General features: G+C 37.6%; 3 protein-coding genes across 3 annotated transcripts; 2 read left to right on the top strand and 1 right to left on the bottom strand.

The window, feature by feature from the left end:
- Positions 1-143: 143 nt before the first annotated feature.
- On the top strand, positions 144-5,248 carry LOC125205801 (protein STRUBBELIG-RECEPTOR FAMILY 6-like). Its single transcript, XM_048104933.2, has 16 exons — positions 144-644; positions 1,624-1,756; positions 1,848-1,919; positions 2,005-2,070; positions 2,155-2,226; positions 2,317-2,388; positions 2,495-2,566; positions 2,642-2,707; positions 2,786-2,848; positions 2,971-3,278; positions 3,361-3,647; positions 3,732-3,997; positions 4,089-4,221; positions 4,448-4,566; positions 4,649-4,805; positions 4,885-5,248. The coding sequence occupies exons 1-16, from the start codon at positions 551-553 to the stop codon at positions 5,029-5,031; spliced, it is 2,127 nt and encodes a 708-aa protein (XP_047960890.2). The 5' UTR covers positions 144-550; the 3' UTR covers positions 5,032-5,248.
- A 4,745-nt stretch (positions 5,249-9,993) lies between these two features.
- Positions 9,994-11,749, bottom strand: LOC125196698 (desmethyl-deoxy-podophyllotoxin synthase-like). Its single transcript, XM_048095308.2, has 2 exons — positions 10,858-11,749; positions 9,994-10,773 (listed from the first exon to the last, which is right to left on the bottom strand). Exons 1-2 carry the CDS (start codon positions 11,743-11,745, stop codon positions 10,135-10,137), a joined length of 1,527 nt encoding a protein of 508 aa, XP_047951265.2. The 5' UTR covers positions 11,746-11,749; the 3' UTR covers positions 9,994-10,134.
- Positions 11,750-13,871: 2,122 nt separating this feature from the next.
- LOC125192740 (putative late blight resistance protein homolog R1B-14) lies at positions 13,872-17,146 on the top strand. The gene has a single exon (XM_048090371.2). It carries the CDS (start codon positions 14,721-14,723, stop codon positions 17,136-17,138), a length of 2,418 nt encoding a protein of 805 aa, XP_047946328.2. The 5' UTR covers positions 13,872-14,720; the 3' UTR covers positions 17,139-17,146.
- The last annotated feature ends 73 nt before the right edge of the window (positions 17,147-17,219 follow it).

A 17,219-nucleotide genomic window follows, 5' to 3' on the forward strand; every position in this document is an offset into this window, starting at 1 on the left:
AATAGAAAAATGTGACTCTTAATGGGGGACGGAGGGAGTACATCACATTTAATAAAATCTAAGAGAAAAATACTATCTTGAGCACAATTTTAATAATTTGCAATTGGTAAAATCGACATAAAAACGCGTTCTTGATAACTTAATTTTATGTTCGGTGTTTTTCTCTTTCAAGAAATATTTATTACTCCATACTTTACTAAATAAATCGGGAGTGCTAAGTCTACGGGCATATATCTAACAATTAGGAATTGGGAGAGAGAGATAGAGAGAGGAGAATTTGTGGCTTTGGATTCTTCTAGCAGATCGTGCCTGCCAGCTTTATGTTAGAATGCCTAAGTGTGCAAAATAAATTAATTCTTGAAATTCTTGTTCCCATTATTTGACTGAATATTTCTGTAAAAGAAATAATTGAAAGAGTTTGAGAAAGTGTTGTCTGTTCCTGAGCTGCCTTCATCAAAGATAAGAGCTTTTTGGAGTTATTTTTCTTCTTCTCCTTCTTTGTATTGCTCTTCCTTTTGTGAAGAGCAAAAAGAAGCTGATTCGGATAGAGATGAGGAAGGCGGAGGAGTTGCTGGTGGCGGTGGCCGCGGCGCTGCTTATTGGCATTCTGAGCTCCGCCAATGCGGCCACAGATCCAAGTGATGGTAAGTTCTTCACTAGTCTTGCTCTTAAATCTTCATTCCTGAGATTGTTTATGCATGTGTGTATTTATCTATGGATCAGAGAGAGAGAGAGAGAGATGGATTATTGATGGTTGAGGGTTCGGGTTGAGAGTGACTGATTGATGTAATGATGGGTGGATTTTCCCCCAAAATTAAATTTGTGTTGGAAAGTCAAGAACATGAGCATAGTGATGATGAGATGAAATCCAGAAATTGGAAACAGGATTTGAATATAAAGTTTAGTTTTGTAAGGCTGTATTTCTGGTTGCTGGCTTTGTGTTTGATTGATGCCATTGATTTTCAAATTAAAGATATTTTCTCTGCTTTTTTGGTGGCTTTTCATATTAGCTTCCTGAATATTTGGGTCTTGAAATTTAGAGTTTTCTGCACATGGCAGGGAGAGAGAGAGAATTTGATTCTTAAACTGGTGTTCACCATTGTGGTTTCTGATGCTCTGTTGTTCTAGTGCAAGTTTATCTTTAAATTTACAGTTCAAGATTCCATTTTCAAAACATGATTTTTGATTGGTTGAGTAAAACATTTTAGGATTTAGCTTAATAATTCGTGTTTGTTATGAATAGCTTACTTTTTTTGTGATTAATTCTTCATTAGATGCTAGTCTCGGAGAATGTTGTACAAATCCTCGGATAGAAAGAAAACTGCAATTTTTGAGAATTTCCATTTGATTGTCAGCAAAGTAATGCCCTATTTGAGTCCATGTTTATTTCGGAGCATGATAATTATTCAGCTTATACAAAATTATTGTAACAACTCATTAATCGCTAGCAAAATTATACCACATGCCACGTTTTACATGATGCATTTCAAAATCAATGAGAATTTTTGTGTTATTTTTGACACGTATGACTGACCTATTGCAGTGACATTCTTGGTTAATGTATATGCTTCTTATTTTGACTAACTTAATCTATATTGTGACTGTTCGTTCTTGGATTTGCAGCGTCCAATCTCTATCTCTTGTTCACCAGCTTGAATTCAGCACCACAACTTACCAACTGGAAGTCAAGTGGTGGCGATCCTTGTGGAGAGAACTGGAAGGGAATTACTTGCTCGAACTCAAAAGTTACAGAAATGTGAATCAACGATATCCCTTTTTGATATGCTCATTTTTATTCTCTCGTATATGCTAGATTCTGATACTCCCGTTTTCTGTGTTTTTGTCAGAAAGATACCGGGATTAGGACTCTCCGGAAATATGGGGTACAGTCTAGATAAATTCGCATCGCTAACTGTATTGTAAGTCACGTGCTATTAGTCCCACATCTCATAGTTTTCTGAAAAAAATGAAATCTTGATGATAACTTCCGATGGATATTTGTAGTGATATAAGTAACAACAACCTCGGAAACCCGCTTCCGTATCAACTACCTCCAAACCTGCAGAGACTGTAAGGCTTCCTTTATTTTGCCATTTTCTCATATTTGAGTTTCCTCATTCCTGACTCGCCTCATTTGTTTTCTAATCAATGCAGAAACCTCGCCAACTGCGGTTTCAGTGGTTCACTTCCGTATTCCATCTCATTGATGAGTTCTCTGAAATACCTGTTCGTTTTCCAAAAATCTCCTCTGCCCCAAACAACAATTTATGTATAATTTTTGTTGTGAAGAAATATATGACTTTTTGCATTTGGCAGCAACGTGAGTCGTAATCAATTCAGCGGCCAAGTGACTCTCCCGTTCAACACACTTACGTCTCTCACCACATTGTAAGGCCAATCTCCTCGTGTTGCAGTTCCTAGTTGTTTTGACTCTGGCAAAGTTATGAGGTTGCAAAATGATACAAGTTCTTTCTCTTGTGTGATCATGCTTCAGGGACTTTTCATATAATGCCATGTCCGATAATCTTCCACAGAGTTTCCAGTTTTTGACAAGTATAAGCGACATGTAAGCGGTCCATATGCTCTCACCACATTTTTTATTCTCGTTGGATTCTTGGTAACAACCTTCTTGCTTATGCAGGTACTTGCAAAACAATCAGTTTACAGGAACCCTCGATGTCCTTGCAACTCTTCCTCTTCAGAATCTGTGAGTCCCCGTTAAAATTGCCATTTCGCACACATTCTATTTGAATGTTTTCTTGGTAATATGTGTTCTATTTCGCAGGAATGTTGAAAATAACCGTTTTACTGGATGGGTACCCGAGCAGTTGAAAAGCATAAACCCGAAGTAAGTCTTTCGATCTGTATATATCTGTACTTTCTTGCCATTTAGGCCCCGCATAGTATGAGCTTTTAAACTAGTTTGAGCTTATTTGATCACGTAACGATGTAATTTCCCCCTTCCTACAGAACGAGCGGTAATCAGCTTAGCACGGGGCCTGCACCTCCACCGCCACCCGGCACTCCTCCTGCCACCAGGCCCAACCGGAATCGCGGATCAGGCGGTGGCGGTTCGTCTAATAACAGCGGAGGCGGAGGTGGAGGTAGTTCTGGTATCGGTGCTGGTGCGATAGTCGGAATTGTTATTTCAGTTTTGGTGGTTGGAGCTATCGCAGCATTCTTTATAATAAAAAGACGATCTCGCCGAAAGCCATCCGCTGACCTCGAGAAACTCAACAACCGGCCTTTTGCTCCTCCACCTCCGCATGAAGTGGAAGGTGATTTTTTCTTGACTTCACCTTCGAGTGTATGTTTGCAAGAGTAATGGAAATAACGCGATGCTTTGTTATCTGACTGCAGAGAGCAAGCCTCCTCAAATTTCAGCAGCAGCCAACACGAAAGCTTTCGAAGAACCTTCTGTGATAAGTCTGAGACCACCTCCAATCGACCGCCTCAAGTCGTTCGATGAAGATGATGTCACTGCAATGCCCATTGTTACGCCCAAGAAAGCGAACATAGCTCCAATAGATGCTAAATCATTCTCGGTTGCAGACTTGCAGATAGCAACTGATAGTTTCAACGTCGAAAATCTCATTGGTGAAGGATCCATCGGGCGGGTTTTCCGTGCTCAATTGGATGATGGAAAGGTATGCTCTACTGGTGTTTGCATCTGCGAACTGTTAAAACTGATTTTAACAGTTAAAACGAATTGCTTTATGTTTTGGTAACAGGTTGTTGCTGTAAAGAAAATAAACGCCTCCGTTCTGTCCAATTCAGACGATTTTCTCGCGATCGTGTCGGAAATTTCACAGTTGCATCACCCAAACATAGTTGAGCTGATAGGGTATTGTTGCGAGCATGGACAACACCTGCTTGTTTACGAGTTCCATAAAAATGGATCTCTGCACGAATTCCTGTATCTCTCCGATGAATACACCAAGCCTCTGACGTGGAACAGCCGTGTCAAGATTGCTCTGGGAACTGCCAGAGCACTAGAGTATGTCTCGAGGCCCATTTCTTATACTAGTGACTGATCGTTTTAAATATTCTCGAATGTCTCTCGTAACTCATCTGGTTATGTGCTGCAGGTACCTTCATGAAGTATGTTCACCCTCTGTGATTCATAAGAACTTCAAATCAGCCAACATTTTACTCGACAACGAGCTCAATCCTCATCTTTCCGACTGTGCATTAGCGAGCCTTGTCAGCGAACCAGATCAGGTACGATCTTCGTTTCCTCTCCCTTTTCACGATTGATGAAGAATACATCTACGGTTAACCATTTCATTTATTTATTTAAGCTATCACCGAAAGCAAACACCTCTTTAATCTTCTTTTTTGTAATCATGACAATAGTAATTCGGTTTGGGAAATATAATGCATTCAATCTTAAGAGCTATGATGGCTCTCTTGTCGATTTCTTAATGTTTACACGAAGCATTTGCAGGCATCCGGATACAGCGCGCCCGAGGTCGCTATGTCAGGTGTGTATACAATCAAGAGCGACGTCTACAGCTTTGGTGTCGTGATGTTGGAACTTCTCACCGGGCGCACACCATTCGATAGGTAAACTCCGGATCCTCCCATAATACAAACAACGGAATGCCACACACACACCTCTTCTCTACTGACTCATTTCCTAATGTAGCTCAAGGCCAAGATCCGAGCAATCTCTAGTCCGATGGGCGACGCCACAGCTCCATGACATCGACGCCTTATCAAAGATGGTCGACCCCGCTCTTAAAAGCCTCTATCCCGTCAAATCCCTCTCTCGATTCGCAGATGTCATCGCTCTCTGCGTCCAGGTATGCTTAAAACTTGTCTCTCCCCCTCCTCCCTCTCTCTCGTCTCCTTCAGTTTACATGATTCTTGTTTTATGATCAGCCGGAGCCCGAGTTCAGGCCACCGATGTCGGAAGTGGTTCAAGCGTTGGTGCGGTTGGTGCAGCGAGCGAACATGAGCAAGCGAACTTTCGGAAATGAAGGCACGGCGAGGGCTGGATCTGGAGATGCTGATGACTATACTCCATAAGTTCACCCAATCACTAGAAATTTTAAAATTATGATTCAATCTGTGATGATTGTTTATGCTTCCCAGAAAGTGCTTTTGTGCTGCCAATGTTATGTGATATTGCTTTAAGCAAAATATGTATCATAGTGAAGAAGAATAGGTGACCAAAATTTGTTCATTCTTGGTGTTTATGAATCGACTTTTACTTGTTTTTTTAAATATACTATATTTTGGGTTCTGTTTGAGAAGCCATTGCTCGCTAATTTCATCAAATTTGATATTCTTTGTTTATAAGAATACTACTAATAAATTATTGGCTTGTTTATTTTTTATTCCCCAATTGAGCTTTTCACATGGTGGCATTTATTTTGATCCCAAGTTTTTTTTTTCATTCTATTTAGCATAATATCATTATTATGATAATTTTGCTATATAGTTACATGTTTAGGTAGTTTTCATGGAGTAGTATATACAACAAGCTCACACCATTTTAATCAATGGAGATTTGGTAGTAGTGGGAATTAGATATATCCGAGAAGTCATATGTCTACTACTCTAGTAGCAGCAATCCGGGTATAGTATACCGAGTAATTATAATTTTTAAAATTGTATCTTTTCATTATTTATTAAATTAAATTATAAACTAATAGTAGTAATTAATTAGATTATGGATCTCACCTCACGGTGTCTCCGACTCTGCACGCTGCCTGACAAGTCTGTTTATCTCTTCTTCTTTTTTTAAGGGTGAAATACACAATTAATCACTGATCTTGTCATAAAATACACCAATGGTTTCTGCAAAACTTTTATAGTATTTTTTTGTCTCTAAAAATTACAGTTTTGGTACCTGTTGGTCTATTATACCTCTTTGCATTTGAAAAATGTCCTAAATGCTATTGAGGGCATTTTCGGTACCTAGAAATTATAATTTTGTTACCTCTTCAATTATGTAATTATTTTAGACATGCATAAAAACATCTTTTACAACAAAAATATTTTCTTTTAAATTAATTCACTTAAATTTTTTAAATAATTACGTGAATAATGTATAGATTAAGCCTTATAATGAAAAAATTACTTCATTTTATTTTTTAGTAAAAAAATGTTACTTGCAAGAGTTCGCTATACTATATTTTAACTAACGTAATTAAAATATTTATTATATAGTTCATTTTATTATATTTTTTTAGTAAATTTCAATTATTATATTTAACAAATATTCTTCACTATATTGTATTTTTTAATTAACGTAATTAAAATATTTATTTTTCACTTAAGTATAGTAACATTTAAATATTTAAGTAATATTTTTTAAATAAAAAATTACTATAATTCACTATAATATTTTTTCTTCTCAAATTTAAAAAAATTTAGTAAAGTTTTTTTAGTGAAAATAAATCCCACAAAGAATTTTCTATAATTCACTTTAATATTTATATTTAAAAATATTACTATTAAATATAATATTTTCTTCGCAAATATATAGATTAATTTGTATAAAAATAATATTTAATTTTAAAAATAAATAAAGCATAACTAAAACATATGGTTTCTTATTTAAAATTTTGAAATCATAAAGCATCAAATATTATTTAAATGAAAGTATAATTGAGTTTATAAAAGAAAATGGTGATGGAAGAAAAAAATAAAAAAAAATTAAAATGATCGAAAGGTCCAAAATGCTCCAGAATTTTAAATATTCACACTAGTGGTACCTAGGGTTAGTTTTGTCTTATCGTACCAAAAATGATATAAAATTTTTTTAGGGACCATTGATGCATTTTTAGACAAGATCAAGGACTATTAGTGTAGTTCACTCTTTTTTTTATGAGTGAACTACAAAAATAGTCCCTGGACTATGCATTTATCTCGCCAGACAACCCTGGACTTTAAAAATATCTCCAGACAACCCTGGACTAAACGTTTATCTCAAAATTGGTCCTTTTTCACTGTTTCGTACCGAAAATACCCTTTTAGGGCTTTGGGCATTTTCGGAAGTTCAAAAAAATCACTTTTTCAGATGTCAGCACATTTAATGATTTGTTGCAGGTTGTGTCATTATATTAATGCAGATGTCTTTCTCTCTCTCATTCTTTCTCTCACCTTCTCTCCTCCATCTCTCTTCTCTTCCCTTCTTCTTCCTCCCCTTTCTTTCTTCTGCAAAAGTCGAGAAAACATCTCGACTCAAGAAAGAAATCAAAATGGAATGTGTATCTATCTCCGAAGAAAACATCTGCAAAGGCCGCAATTACTTGGTTCAGCATGGTGGGAGTGAAGACGAAGTTGGAAGACAAGATGAGGTTGATTTTGAAGTATCTCTCTCCTCCATCTCTCTCTCTCACCTTCTCTCCTCCATCTCATCTCTCTTATTCTGCAAAAGTCGACGCAACACCTCGACTGAAATGGTTTAGTAGATTCAGCGCGAAGTTGGGGTTGGGGCTGACATATTGAAAAAGTTAAAATTTTCAACAGTCTACAATGTACAGTACTCTACTAGGGACTGCAATTGATATTTCTTCAAACCCAATATGATATTAAAATTTGGGACTAAATCGGATATAACTATCAGGTATCAAATATGATATTATTTATTGCTTATTGTCCTAGTACTTCATATGATATTATTTGTGTTGATTACGTCGAGTACTACATCCGATATTATTTCAACAAGATGCATTTCAGTAATCGAAGAAAAACTCATTCATTCATGCCATGGTTAATTTCATTACTCAATTTAGAAATCAAAATCAAATTACATTGATTTGAACACTACACAATTCTTCCCCAACTTTCACGAACTACGTCACCAAATTTTTTTCCCACAAACTGCAATCACAATATCTGTATATCTGAAACAAATGTGAAACTTCAAAAATTAATACTCAGTACTTAGAAAACATACATCAACATCACATTACATTAATTTGGAACACTACAATTCTTCCCAAGTTTCACGCACTACTTCACTAAATTGTTTTCCCAAAAACTGCAATCTACGGGTGAAAGCCTACTTCATCAAACTCACCATAATGGCTACAAACGAAACAATCAACGAAAACCCAACAAATAACACCAAAATATAATCTTTAACTTTACTTCCACCTTCAACACGATTTGGAGATAATTCAGAATCAACTTCATCTTGTCTTCCAACTTCGTCTTCACGCCCACCATGCTCAACCAAGTAATTGCAGCCTTCAAAATCCACACACTTGGGATGACACCACTGAAAATACTTGCAGCCTCCAATCTTGCCCTTTTTCTCGCAAACGAAATACAACATTCCATTTGATTCCTTTATTGGATCAACAACGATTTTGAGAATCGCTCTTTGCCGGCACAGACAATTTTCGTACTCAAATCGGAGCCACCTACAACCAGTCCCGCCTCCTCCATCAATCGATTTTGTAACAGAAAGCGAAGACATTTTGATTTCTTTCTTGAGTCGAGATGTTTTCTCGACTTTTGCAGAAGAAAGAAAGGGGAGGAAGAAGAAGGGAAGAGAAGAGAGATGGAGGAGAGAAGGTGAGAGAAAGAATGAGAGAGAGAAAGACATCTGGATTAATATAATGACACAATCTGCAACAAATCATTAAATGTGTTGACATCTGAAAAAGTGATTTTTTTGAACTTCCGAAAATGCCCAAAGCCCTAAAAGGGTATTTTCGGTACGAAACAGTGAAAAAGGACCAATTTTGAGATAAACGCTTAGTCCAGGGTTGTCTGAGGATATTTTTAAAGTTCAGGGTTGTCTGGCGAGATAAATGCATAGTCCAGGGACTATTTTTGTAGTTCACTCTTTTTTTATCAACAAATACTTACGAAAAGGTTAAGATTAGCATCATTCACACATTTAAATTAACAATTATCATGATACAATATTACGATTAGTTGTTTAGATAAAATTAAATTTAAATATACCACTAAATACTACTCCCTCAGTCCCGCTTAAGATGACACGTTTTTCTTTTTAGTCTGTCCCAATTAAGATGACAAATTTCCTTTTTTGGTAACTTTCTCTCTCCAATTAATACACTCAACCACTTTTTCTCACCCCTATTAAAATATTCATCTTTCTTTATCTCTCTACTTTAATACTTTCACCCACCTTCTCTCTCTCCAATTAAACACTTTAACTAATAACTCCTAAAATCTCGTGTCAGCTAAGCAATGTGTCATCTTAGCCGGGACGGAGGGAGTAATAGTTTAAGTTAAAGTCTTGTATGCGAAGAAGAAGTCTGTATCCGATAGTTGCAACATAGTTTATTGATTTTAACAACTTATTGTTTATCCAAAGTGTTTAAGCAGCTACTCCCTCCGTCCCAGATAATTCGTCTCAGTTTTTCATTTCGACCCGTCCCACATAATTTGTCCCACTTCACTTTTATCATTTTTGGTAGTGGACCTCATATTCCACTAACTCATTCCTACTCACATTTTATTATAAAACTAATATATAAAAGTATGACCCATATTCCATTAACTTTTTCAACCCACTTTCCATTACAATTCTTAAAACCCGTGCTCGGTCAAAATTATCCGAATTATCCGGAATGGAGGAAGTATATTTTAGTACTACTATCATAAATAAAGCACGCAGCTTGTACTGTCATGTCAACTGTTAACGTGTTTCTATCATCAAGTTGCAATATCATACGGGCCAAGATCCCCTGCTGTGCACAGCAGGGGCTGTGGCAAATACACACCCACATTGAATTGTTTTATAATAAATAAAACTAATATTTTAATATTATACTTTAACAATTAAAAAATGTTTGTATATATATGGAACATCACCCCTGCTGTGCTAACAGTCACAGCAGAGGATCCAAACCCAATATCATACTCCTCAAACTCTCATGCTAATGAATAAACTGTAATTAATACATAACCCAATATCATACTCCTCAAACTCTCATGCTAATGAATAAACTGTAATTAATACATACTCCCTCTGCACGGGTCAAATATAGGACATTTAATTGGAGTAATTCATGCAGTAGTAATAATTATAGGAATGATAAACTTAATTTATATATTGTGCTTATTTCACATTCGAATACAGTATTGTAAATTACACATCATCACTCCAACCACACGTACGAGAATACATACGAAGTCATATTAATTAATCAGTGAAGCACTTGCAGGCAAAGGCCGTTTAACAATGGGAACCAAATGCAAAGGGTTTTTCCTTCTAACACTGCCGCCAAAGGCCTCCTTCATATCCAAATCCTCACGTTTCATCCCGTTGGGCATTTTCCAATCAAAATGATATAGAAGCATAGCAAGCAGAAGCTCTACGTTTGCCAGTCCGAGCAATATACCAGGGCAAATTCTTCTTCCTGAACCAAAAGGTATATATTCTAGATTGTTCCCTTTGAAATCAACGGAGCTCTCCTCGAATCTCTCTGGTATAAACTTCTCCGCATCGTTCCAGTACTCGGGATCCCTTCCCAGTGCCCATGCATTAACTATCACTTTGGTTTCAGCTGGGATTTCGTATCCATCAATTTCACATCTTTCGACGTTCATTCTCGGGATTAAAAGCGGCAGCGGAGGGTGCGACCTAAATGTCTCTTTGATGACTAATCTCATGTATTTTAGCTCATCAAACTTGGCTTCATCTACGTATCCCTTGTCGTCAAAAACCCTCCTCACTTCTTCTTGTGCCTTGCTGAGTACGCTAGGGTTTCTCATCATCTCTGACATCGCCCATTCCACGGTGATGGCTGACGTGTCGGTTCCAGCTGTGAACATATTCTAAACCGGACATGAACCCCAAGTCAAGTTGAAGAATAAGTAATTTGAAAATTGAGGAATTGAGAATGAAAGAAAAGCACAAACCAGAACCACTGCTTTAATATTGTCAGTGGTAAGAGGGAATTCAGTTCCATCCTGCTGAATCTTGAGCAGAACATCCACCAGATCTTCCACCTTGTCACCATCACCACCACCGGCTCTATGCTGGTCGATGATCCTATTGAACAACTTGTCTAATTTTCGATACATCCGTTGGATCTTGAACCGGGCCCCGGTGATCAACGGCAGCAACTTGACGGAAGGATAGAGATCGGCCAGCATGAATCCCGACCCCAACCGGATGCCTTCTTGCATTACAGAAGTCACCGCTCCGCGGTCTTCTGTCTTTGCCCCGACCGCAACCCTCGTTGAAACATCGTACGTCATCAAGTAAAGTTTCCCCGACAGATCCGCCGGAGATCCCTCGCGAGAAGCGATCTGTTTGCAGAGACTCAACGTCTCCTCCTCTCTTATGGAGCGGAAGGTCTGCACGCGCCTGGCGCTAAGGAGCTCGAGCGTGCAGATCTTCCGCAGGTGGCGCCACTGGTCCCCGCAGGGGGCCGTGACGATGTCAGAGTTGTTGTAGGTGAGTTTCTCCGTCACCAGTCCAGGGGACCGTTTCGCGAAGTTGATGTCGTGAGTTCTCATAACTTGTTTGGCCAAGTCCACGGAGGAGATGATGACGAAGTGGATTTCGCCGAGCTGGAGATGCATCAAGGGCCCGTGTTTGGCCGCGAGCTGTCGGAAGATGTGGTGGGGCAGGGCGGCGCGTAGCATGAGGTGGAGGTTTCCGATGAGAGGGAGGGTTTTGGGGCCAGGGATGTGTGAGTAAATCTTGGATGATTTTGAGATTGTTTGGGATTTCAGAAACATGAAGACAAAGAGGAGAAAGGAGAGTATAGCTATGAGTGTAGATGGCATGTTCAACTCCATAATGTGTAATTAATTTCTTTTGTGTCTAACTTCGTGTGTAATTCATCTATTTATTGAGAGATGAGACATTGGGATATGTTGAACAATACATAAATTAATCCCTCGACTTAAGTGACTACCATATTATATTCTTAAGCTTGCAATGTCATAATAAAAATATAAATAAACCTCTTTCCCAATCATCATTTCCTCTTCTTCACTTCTAAATTACATGTTGATATTTAAATATTAACTAGTGTATCAGGTTGTGTAATTTTTCTAATTTACTCCCTCCGTCCCGTATAATTCGGGTCACTTTGACAGGGCACGAGTTTTAAGAATTGTAATGAAAAGTGGGTTGAAAAAGTTAGTGGAATGTGAGCCCTACCTTTATATATTAGTTTATAATAAAATGTGAATATGAATGAGTTAGTGGAATATAAGGTCCACTACCAAAAATGGTAAAAGTGAAATGGAACAAATTATTTGGAACGGACCGAAATGGAAAACTAGGACGAATTATCTGGGACGGAGGGAGTATTTTGTAACTTTGAAAGTGATGTTGTAACTGTGAATTGGATTGTGATGGTTGTTTCATTCGTAGTTAAGCATCAAATCGTCATCTTCGTGAATCAGTCATGCATCAGACGTGGTAGATAAAATTTTTCTATGTTGGTTGACTTTTTTCTTGCATGACTCATTTTGAATATAAAAGTAATTAATAATTGCCGAAGAAATTAGTTTATTTTTATCCTTTTCATTGGTCAGCCTGCAGGCCCATATCTGTTAAAATCAAGAATTGCAGAAAGAAGAAGCCATAAAACATCCTTTGAGTTGGAAAATAACTTCAGACCACAGTGAACTTATATTTGAAATTTTTACAAATAGGTTCTAGGAAAGAAGAGTAAACCCATCAAAGTTTTTTTTATTATTACTGGTACATAATAAGTACTATAGTTTAGGTTTCATGCATGAAGAAATGGGGCAATAATGATTCCTAAAATCACAAACTTTAGCTGAAAATTGGCATTAATTATAATGTGATCGTTACTACTATGAACTTGCATTTATAGCGAATTTACAATGAGTTTGATTTTTTCCTAAAATAAATTTGACGGGAACTTTGTGTTCAAAGGCTACAAAATGGTTAAAAGTAAAAATCATGTTTAAGCCTCACTTCACCTTGGAACAAAAAGAGTACAACTAATTGATCATTCTTAAAATTGGAAAAGTCAACTCATAATTAGTTTTTCTATTTCAGCACATTGAGAAAATTATGCAAGTAATCATTTTTAAAATTGCATTATCCGGTTATACCGTGTAATTATCATTTAAAAAATTGCATTATCATTAAGTATTTATTAAATTAAATTAGTAGTAGAATTAAATTAAACTACAGTTTGTAAAATCAGAGTCTCAGCCTGAGTTTGTAAAATCCGATGACGGCGCGGCACGGCAGCACAATGTAAACGCCTAGTCAGAAAGAGGCAGGCAGCAACGCGCCAGCTCTACTCCTCCGCTACCAGCCATATCCCGCCGCGGTGTCTCCGCCTGCAGCCTCCAGGTAATTTGTGGTGTTTTTCGTTGTTTTTTTTTTTTTTTTTTTTTTTTATTATATATTTTAGTGTAATTGGATTAATTTGATTGATCAGTGTTATCATAATGAGACATCATATAAGTCTGGAGGTGCGGAGTGAACGCTTATTTGAATTCATTATGATGTTAGAGGCGAAACCCCTTACCAGATGGACAGGGGTCCGGGGGCAGCGCCCCAGAGTAGCGGGGGGTCCAAGGGGCAGAGCCCCTGGCTGGGCTCGAGCTGTGTAAGAAATTCATCCGAAAATGCAATTTCTGAAAGTCAAAGGACTAGTTTGCAATTTCGGAAACCTTAGAAAAACAGTTAATTTCGGTTATGAAATTAACTGTTGCGCTGGTTCATCTTCTTAAAAAACCTGATCGATTCTTTTTGGTTCTTAGAGGCTTTTTCTCAAAAATTAACATATGAAAGTTCTGTTTTCTCTGAATTGTATCCGATCAAATATTTTGGTAGAACCACCGAAATTGAATTGATCTGAGAGTGATTTCATCACGACTTTCGGATTATCGGTTCTGTTTGGTATTTTGAATATATCTCCTTAACATTTTTCATCCACAAATCTATCCATTACGAACAGGTTTAAATTAGCATCATAGACTCTAGATTCACACATTTAATTTGACAATCATCATACAATATTGCGATTTGTTGTTAAAATAAAACTAAATGTAAATTATACTTTATTGTTATAGTTTAATTTGAAGTATTCTATGCGAAGAAGTCTGTATCCGATAGTTGCAGTTGCAGCATATTTAATTGATTTCAACAGCTAATTGTTATATCAAAATGGCTATATTTTATCATGAAGCAGCTTGTGATGTTAACTGTTAACGCGTTTCCGTGATCAAGGTTGCAATATTATGTCAAATTTCATGCTAATGATTATATTCATAAAGGTAATACATAGTGTATTTCACAAACACTGTCATTTTCACTCAAACTCATTCCTACTTTCCTGCCCTTTGTTTGCTGCACTTTTTTCTCTCTAACTTGCTGTTAGAGATTGATGGCAGCTTATGCAGCTCTGACTTCGCTCATGCATATCTTAGATGATATCAAGAATCATCCTTCCCCTCCGATTTCTATCCACCAACAACAATTTGAATCCCTCACTCAAACTGTTACCTCCTTGCAACAATTTCTTGAAACCTATAATTCCCCTGTTTCCGACACAAACGAAGCCAATCCGTTGGATATTCGTATTGCAGAGGCAGCATATGCAGTACAAGATGAAATCTAGTCCCATATTGTGGACACGATTAAGCTGCGCAGATCCATTGCAACTGATTACATACAAATCGACTCGGGAGAAGAAACCAGTGAAACTCATCACCCACAAATCGACTTGGGAGAAGACACTGGTGCTTTTGCTGGCTCAAGCAACCAAAGTAAACCGACGATGTGGTCAAATTACTTTGGATGTTTTATGAAACCCAGAGCTAGCAATCAAAGTAAACCAATGATCTGTCCCAATTATGAAAAATGTCAAATGGAACCCATAGATCGTGGCGGAACAATCAATTATGTTGATAACCTTTTTCGAGGTCTGCATAGAGTGATAGAAGACATGCAGTTGGTCAAGAAGAAGGTGATGGAAGTGTCTCAACATGTGGTTGAAGCTCAGCTGCTTCATAGAAGTGTCTCAACATGTGGTGGTTTGTCAAGATCTTCCGTCATGGTGGGCTTTGATGATGTCTTACTTGAAATCATGCACAAACTCACCAACGGGCAAGACGATCGCCAACTCCAAGCCATCCCTATTGTAGGGATGGGAGGGATTGGTAAGACCACTCTCGCTAAACATGTTTATGCACAACCTTTTATCAAGAAGCATTTTGATATATGTGCATGGGTTATTATTTCTCAAAATTTTGACACAAGAGAAATTCTTTGTGAGTTACTTTCTCAAGCCAACAAAAAAAGCAAGGAAGAAATGAGTGAGATGAGTGAAAATGAAATAGGATTAGCACTCCACAAATATTTATTCAATAGAAGGTTTATAATTGTTATGGATGATATGTGGAGTGTTGATGCATGGGATAAGATACAACATCTCCTTCCAGATAATTGGAATGGTAGTCGCATAGTGGTGACAACTAGGCAATCGAAATTGAGTTCTCAATTGAACAACAATTATTGCCTTCGATTGAAGTTATTAGATGACGTTAGCAGCTGGGATCTATTTTCCAACTCTGTGTTTGGGGAGGGAAGTTGTCCACTTGACTTGGAGGAAATTGGGAAGAAAATTGTAAAGAATTGTAGAGGACTTCCTTTAGCAATTGTTGTAGTGGCAGGTCTTTTGAAAAAATTGGAACGCACTAAAGAAAGTTGGGAATCAATAAGAAAAAACTCAAGTTCAGTAGTGAATTCGGCGGATGAAGATTTTTGCTTGAAAATTCTGAAAATAAGCTACAATCATTTACCAGTGTATTTGAAGCCATGCTTTCTATACATGGGTGTGTTTGATGAAGATCGTGCTGTTCGTGTCTCAACACTTGTCAAGTTGTGGGTTTCGGAAGGGTTTTTAAGACCAATAAGTGGGAAAAGCTTGGAAACAAGTGCAAAAGAGTACTTAAATGAGTTAGTTGATAGAAATCTCATTCTAGTTCATGAGTTAGGGTCTACTGGAAACATCAAGTACTGCAAAGTTCATGATCTTTTGAGAGACCTTTGTTGCAGAGAAGCTGGGAAACAGGGGTTTTATTATGTAATAGGGCAACATAAGTCTCAGGCCTTAAATAGGCAACATTGTGTTGTTATTCCTGGAGGCACTTCAAAGGATGAGGTTTGTGATGCCTTACAATCTATGCCGCTTGCTCGTACGCTTGTATGTCATAGTGATGAAGTTGTTCCAGTGCCTGAGTCAAGACTGTTGAGGACATTGAAAGCTTTTGATACAGATAGAAGTGGAAGCCACAATTATTTGTTCGATGATTTGTTCCAGTTTTTGAACTCACGGTATCTTGCTGTTGGAGTTCAGAGGGTGTCTGAAATCCCTTCATCAGCCACTTTTCTCTGGAATCTACAAACACTTATCATTTTCCATTCGACAGGGGTTGATGCATCATATATTTGGGAAATGCCTCAACTTAGGCATATTGAGTTCCATAAAGGAGATTCATATATATCACATCCTCCTAATTTTCACTTTATCGTCATGCACAATCTACAAACGCTGAAAGGAGTTAATCTTTCGAAATGCCCTTTTGGTTCATATATCCCCAATATAAAGAAATTGGCAGTATCTAATATAGTACTTGGAAATCTTAAGTCTATGGATAAACTAGAGTCCTATCGGTGTTATGGACCTTGTGGTAAAGCGAATACCTTCTTTCCACTCTCTCTTAAGAAGTTGAGCTTAGGATCACACACCTCCCATTGGGAGGTTACTCAACAGATGCTAGAAAAGATAAGTGCATTACCTCATCTTCAGAAGCTTAAATTGGAACGAGCTGATTTCGAATACGGCGTGTGGAAAACAAGTGAAGAACAATTCCCCAGGCTCAAATTCTTGGAGCTGAAATGGTGTCATTTGGTATCCTGGATAACAGATAGCTCCCACATTCCATGCCTTGAGAAACTTTGTCTTTACGCAATAAAGGAATTGAAGGAGATCCCTTGTGAAATTGGTGAAATACCAACAATGCAATCAATTCACTTGGACTATTGCAGCGAATCTGTGGTGGAGTCTGCCAAGATGATAGCAGAGGAGCAAGATGAAATACAAGTTCGAGCTATGCTCTTCAACAACAGCAACAACCAAGCACTACGGAGCCTTGCAAGCCCCAACTTTCAAGTCGAGATAGACTATTTCTAGTCTGAAACATTGAGGTAATGAGGCTGTTACAATGAATTTATGGTACTTTGGTTTCACTTTTCAATTTCTAGGTAAATATAT

This window comes from Salvia hispanica, chromosome 6 (assembly GCF_029641045.1).
Source record: "Salvia hispanica isolate PSC_SH4W2 chromosome 6, Shi_PSC_v1, whole genome shotgun sequence".
Taxonomy (NCBI): domain Eukaryota; kingdom Viridiplantae; phylum Streptophyta; class Magnoliopsida; order Lamiales; family Lamiaceae; genus Salvia; species Salvia hispanica.

Excerpts from the sequence above, each read along its gene's own strand:
- LOC125205801 (XM_048104933.2), top strand. The coding sequence starts at position 551 with ATGAGGAAGGCGGAGGAGTTGCTGGTGGCGGTGGCCGCGGCGCTGCTT. Across the intron at positions 2,849-2,970 it reads TTGAAAAGCATAAACCCGAA|AACGAGCGGTAATCAGCTTA; the intron begins GTAAGTCTTTCG and ends CCCTTCCTACAG. Across the intron at positions 4,806-4,884 it reads TCATCGCTCTCTGCGTCCAG|CCGGAGCCCGAGTTCAGGCC; the intron begins GTATGCTTAAAA and ends TTTTATGATCAG.
- LOC125196698 (XM_048095308.2), bottom strand. The coding sequence starts at position 11,745 with ATGGAGTTGAACATGCCATCTACACTCATAGCTATACTCTCCTTTCTC. Across the intron at positions 10,774-10,857 it reads ATATTAAAGCAGTGGTTCTG|AATATGTTCACAGCTGGAAC; the intron begins GTTTGTGCTTTT and ends TGTCCGGTTTAG.
- LOC125192740 (XM_048090371.2), top strand. The coding sequence starts at position 14,721 with ATGTGGTCAAATTACTTTGGATGTTTTATGAAACCCAGAGCTAGCAAT.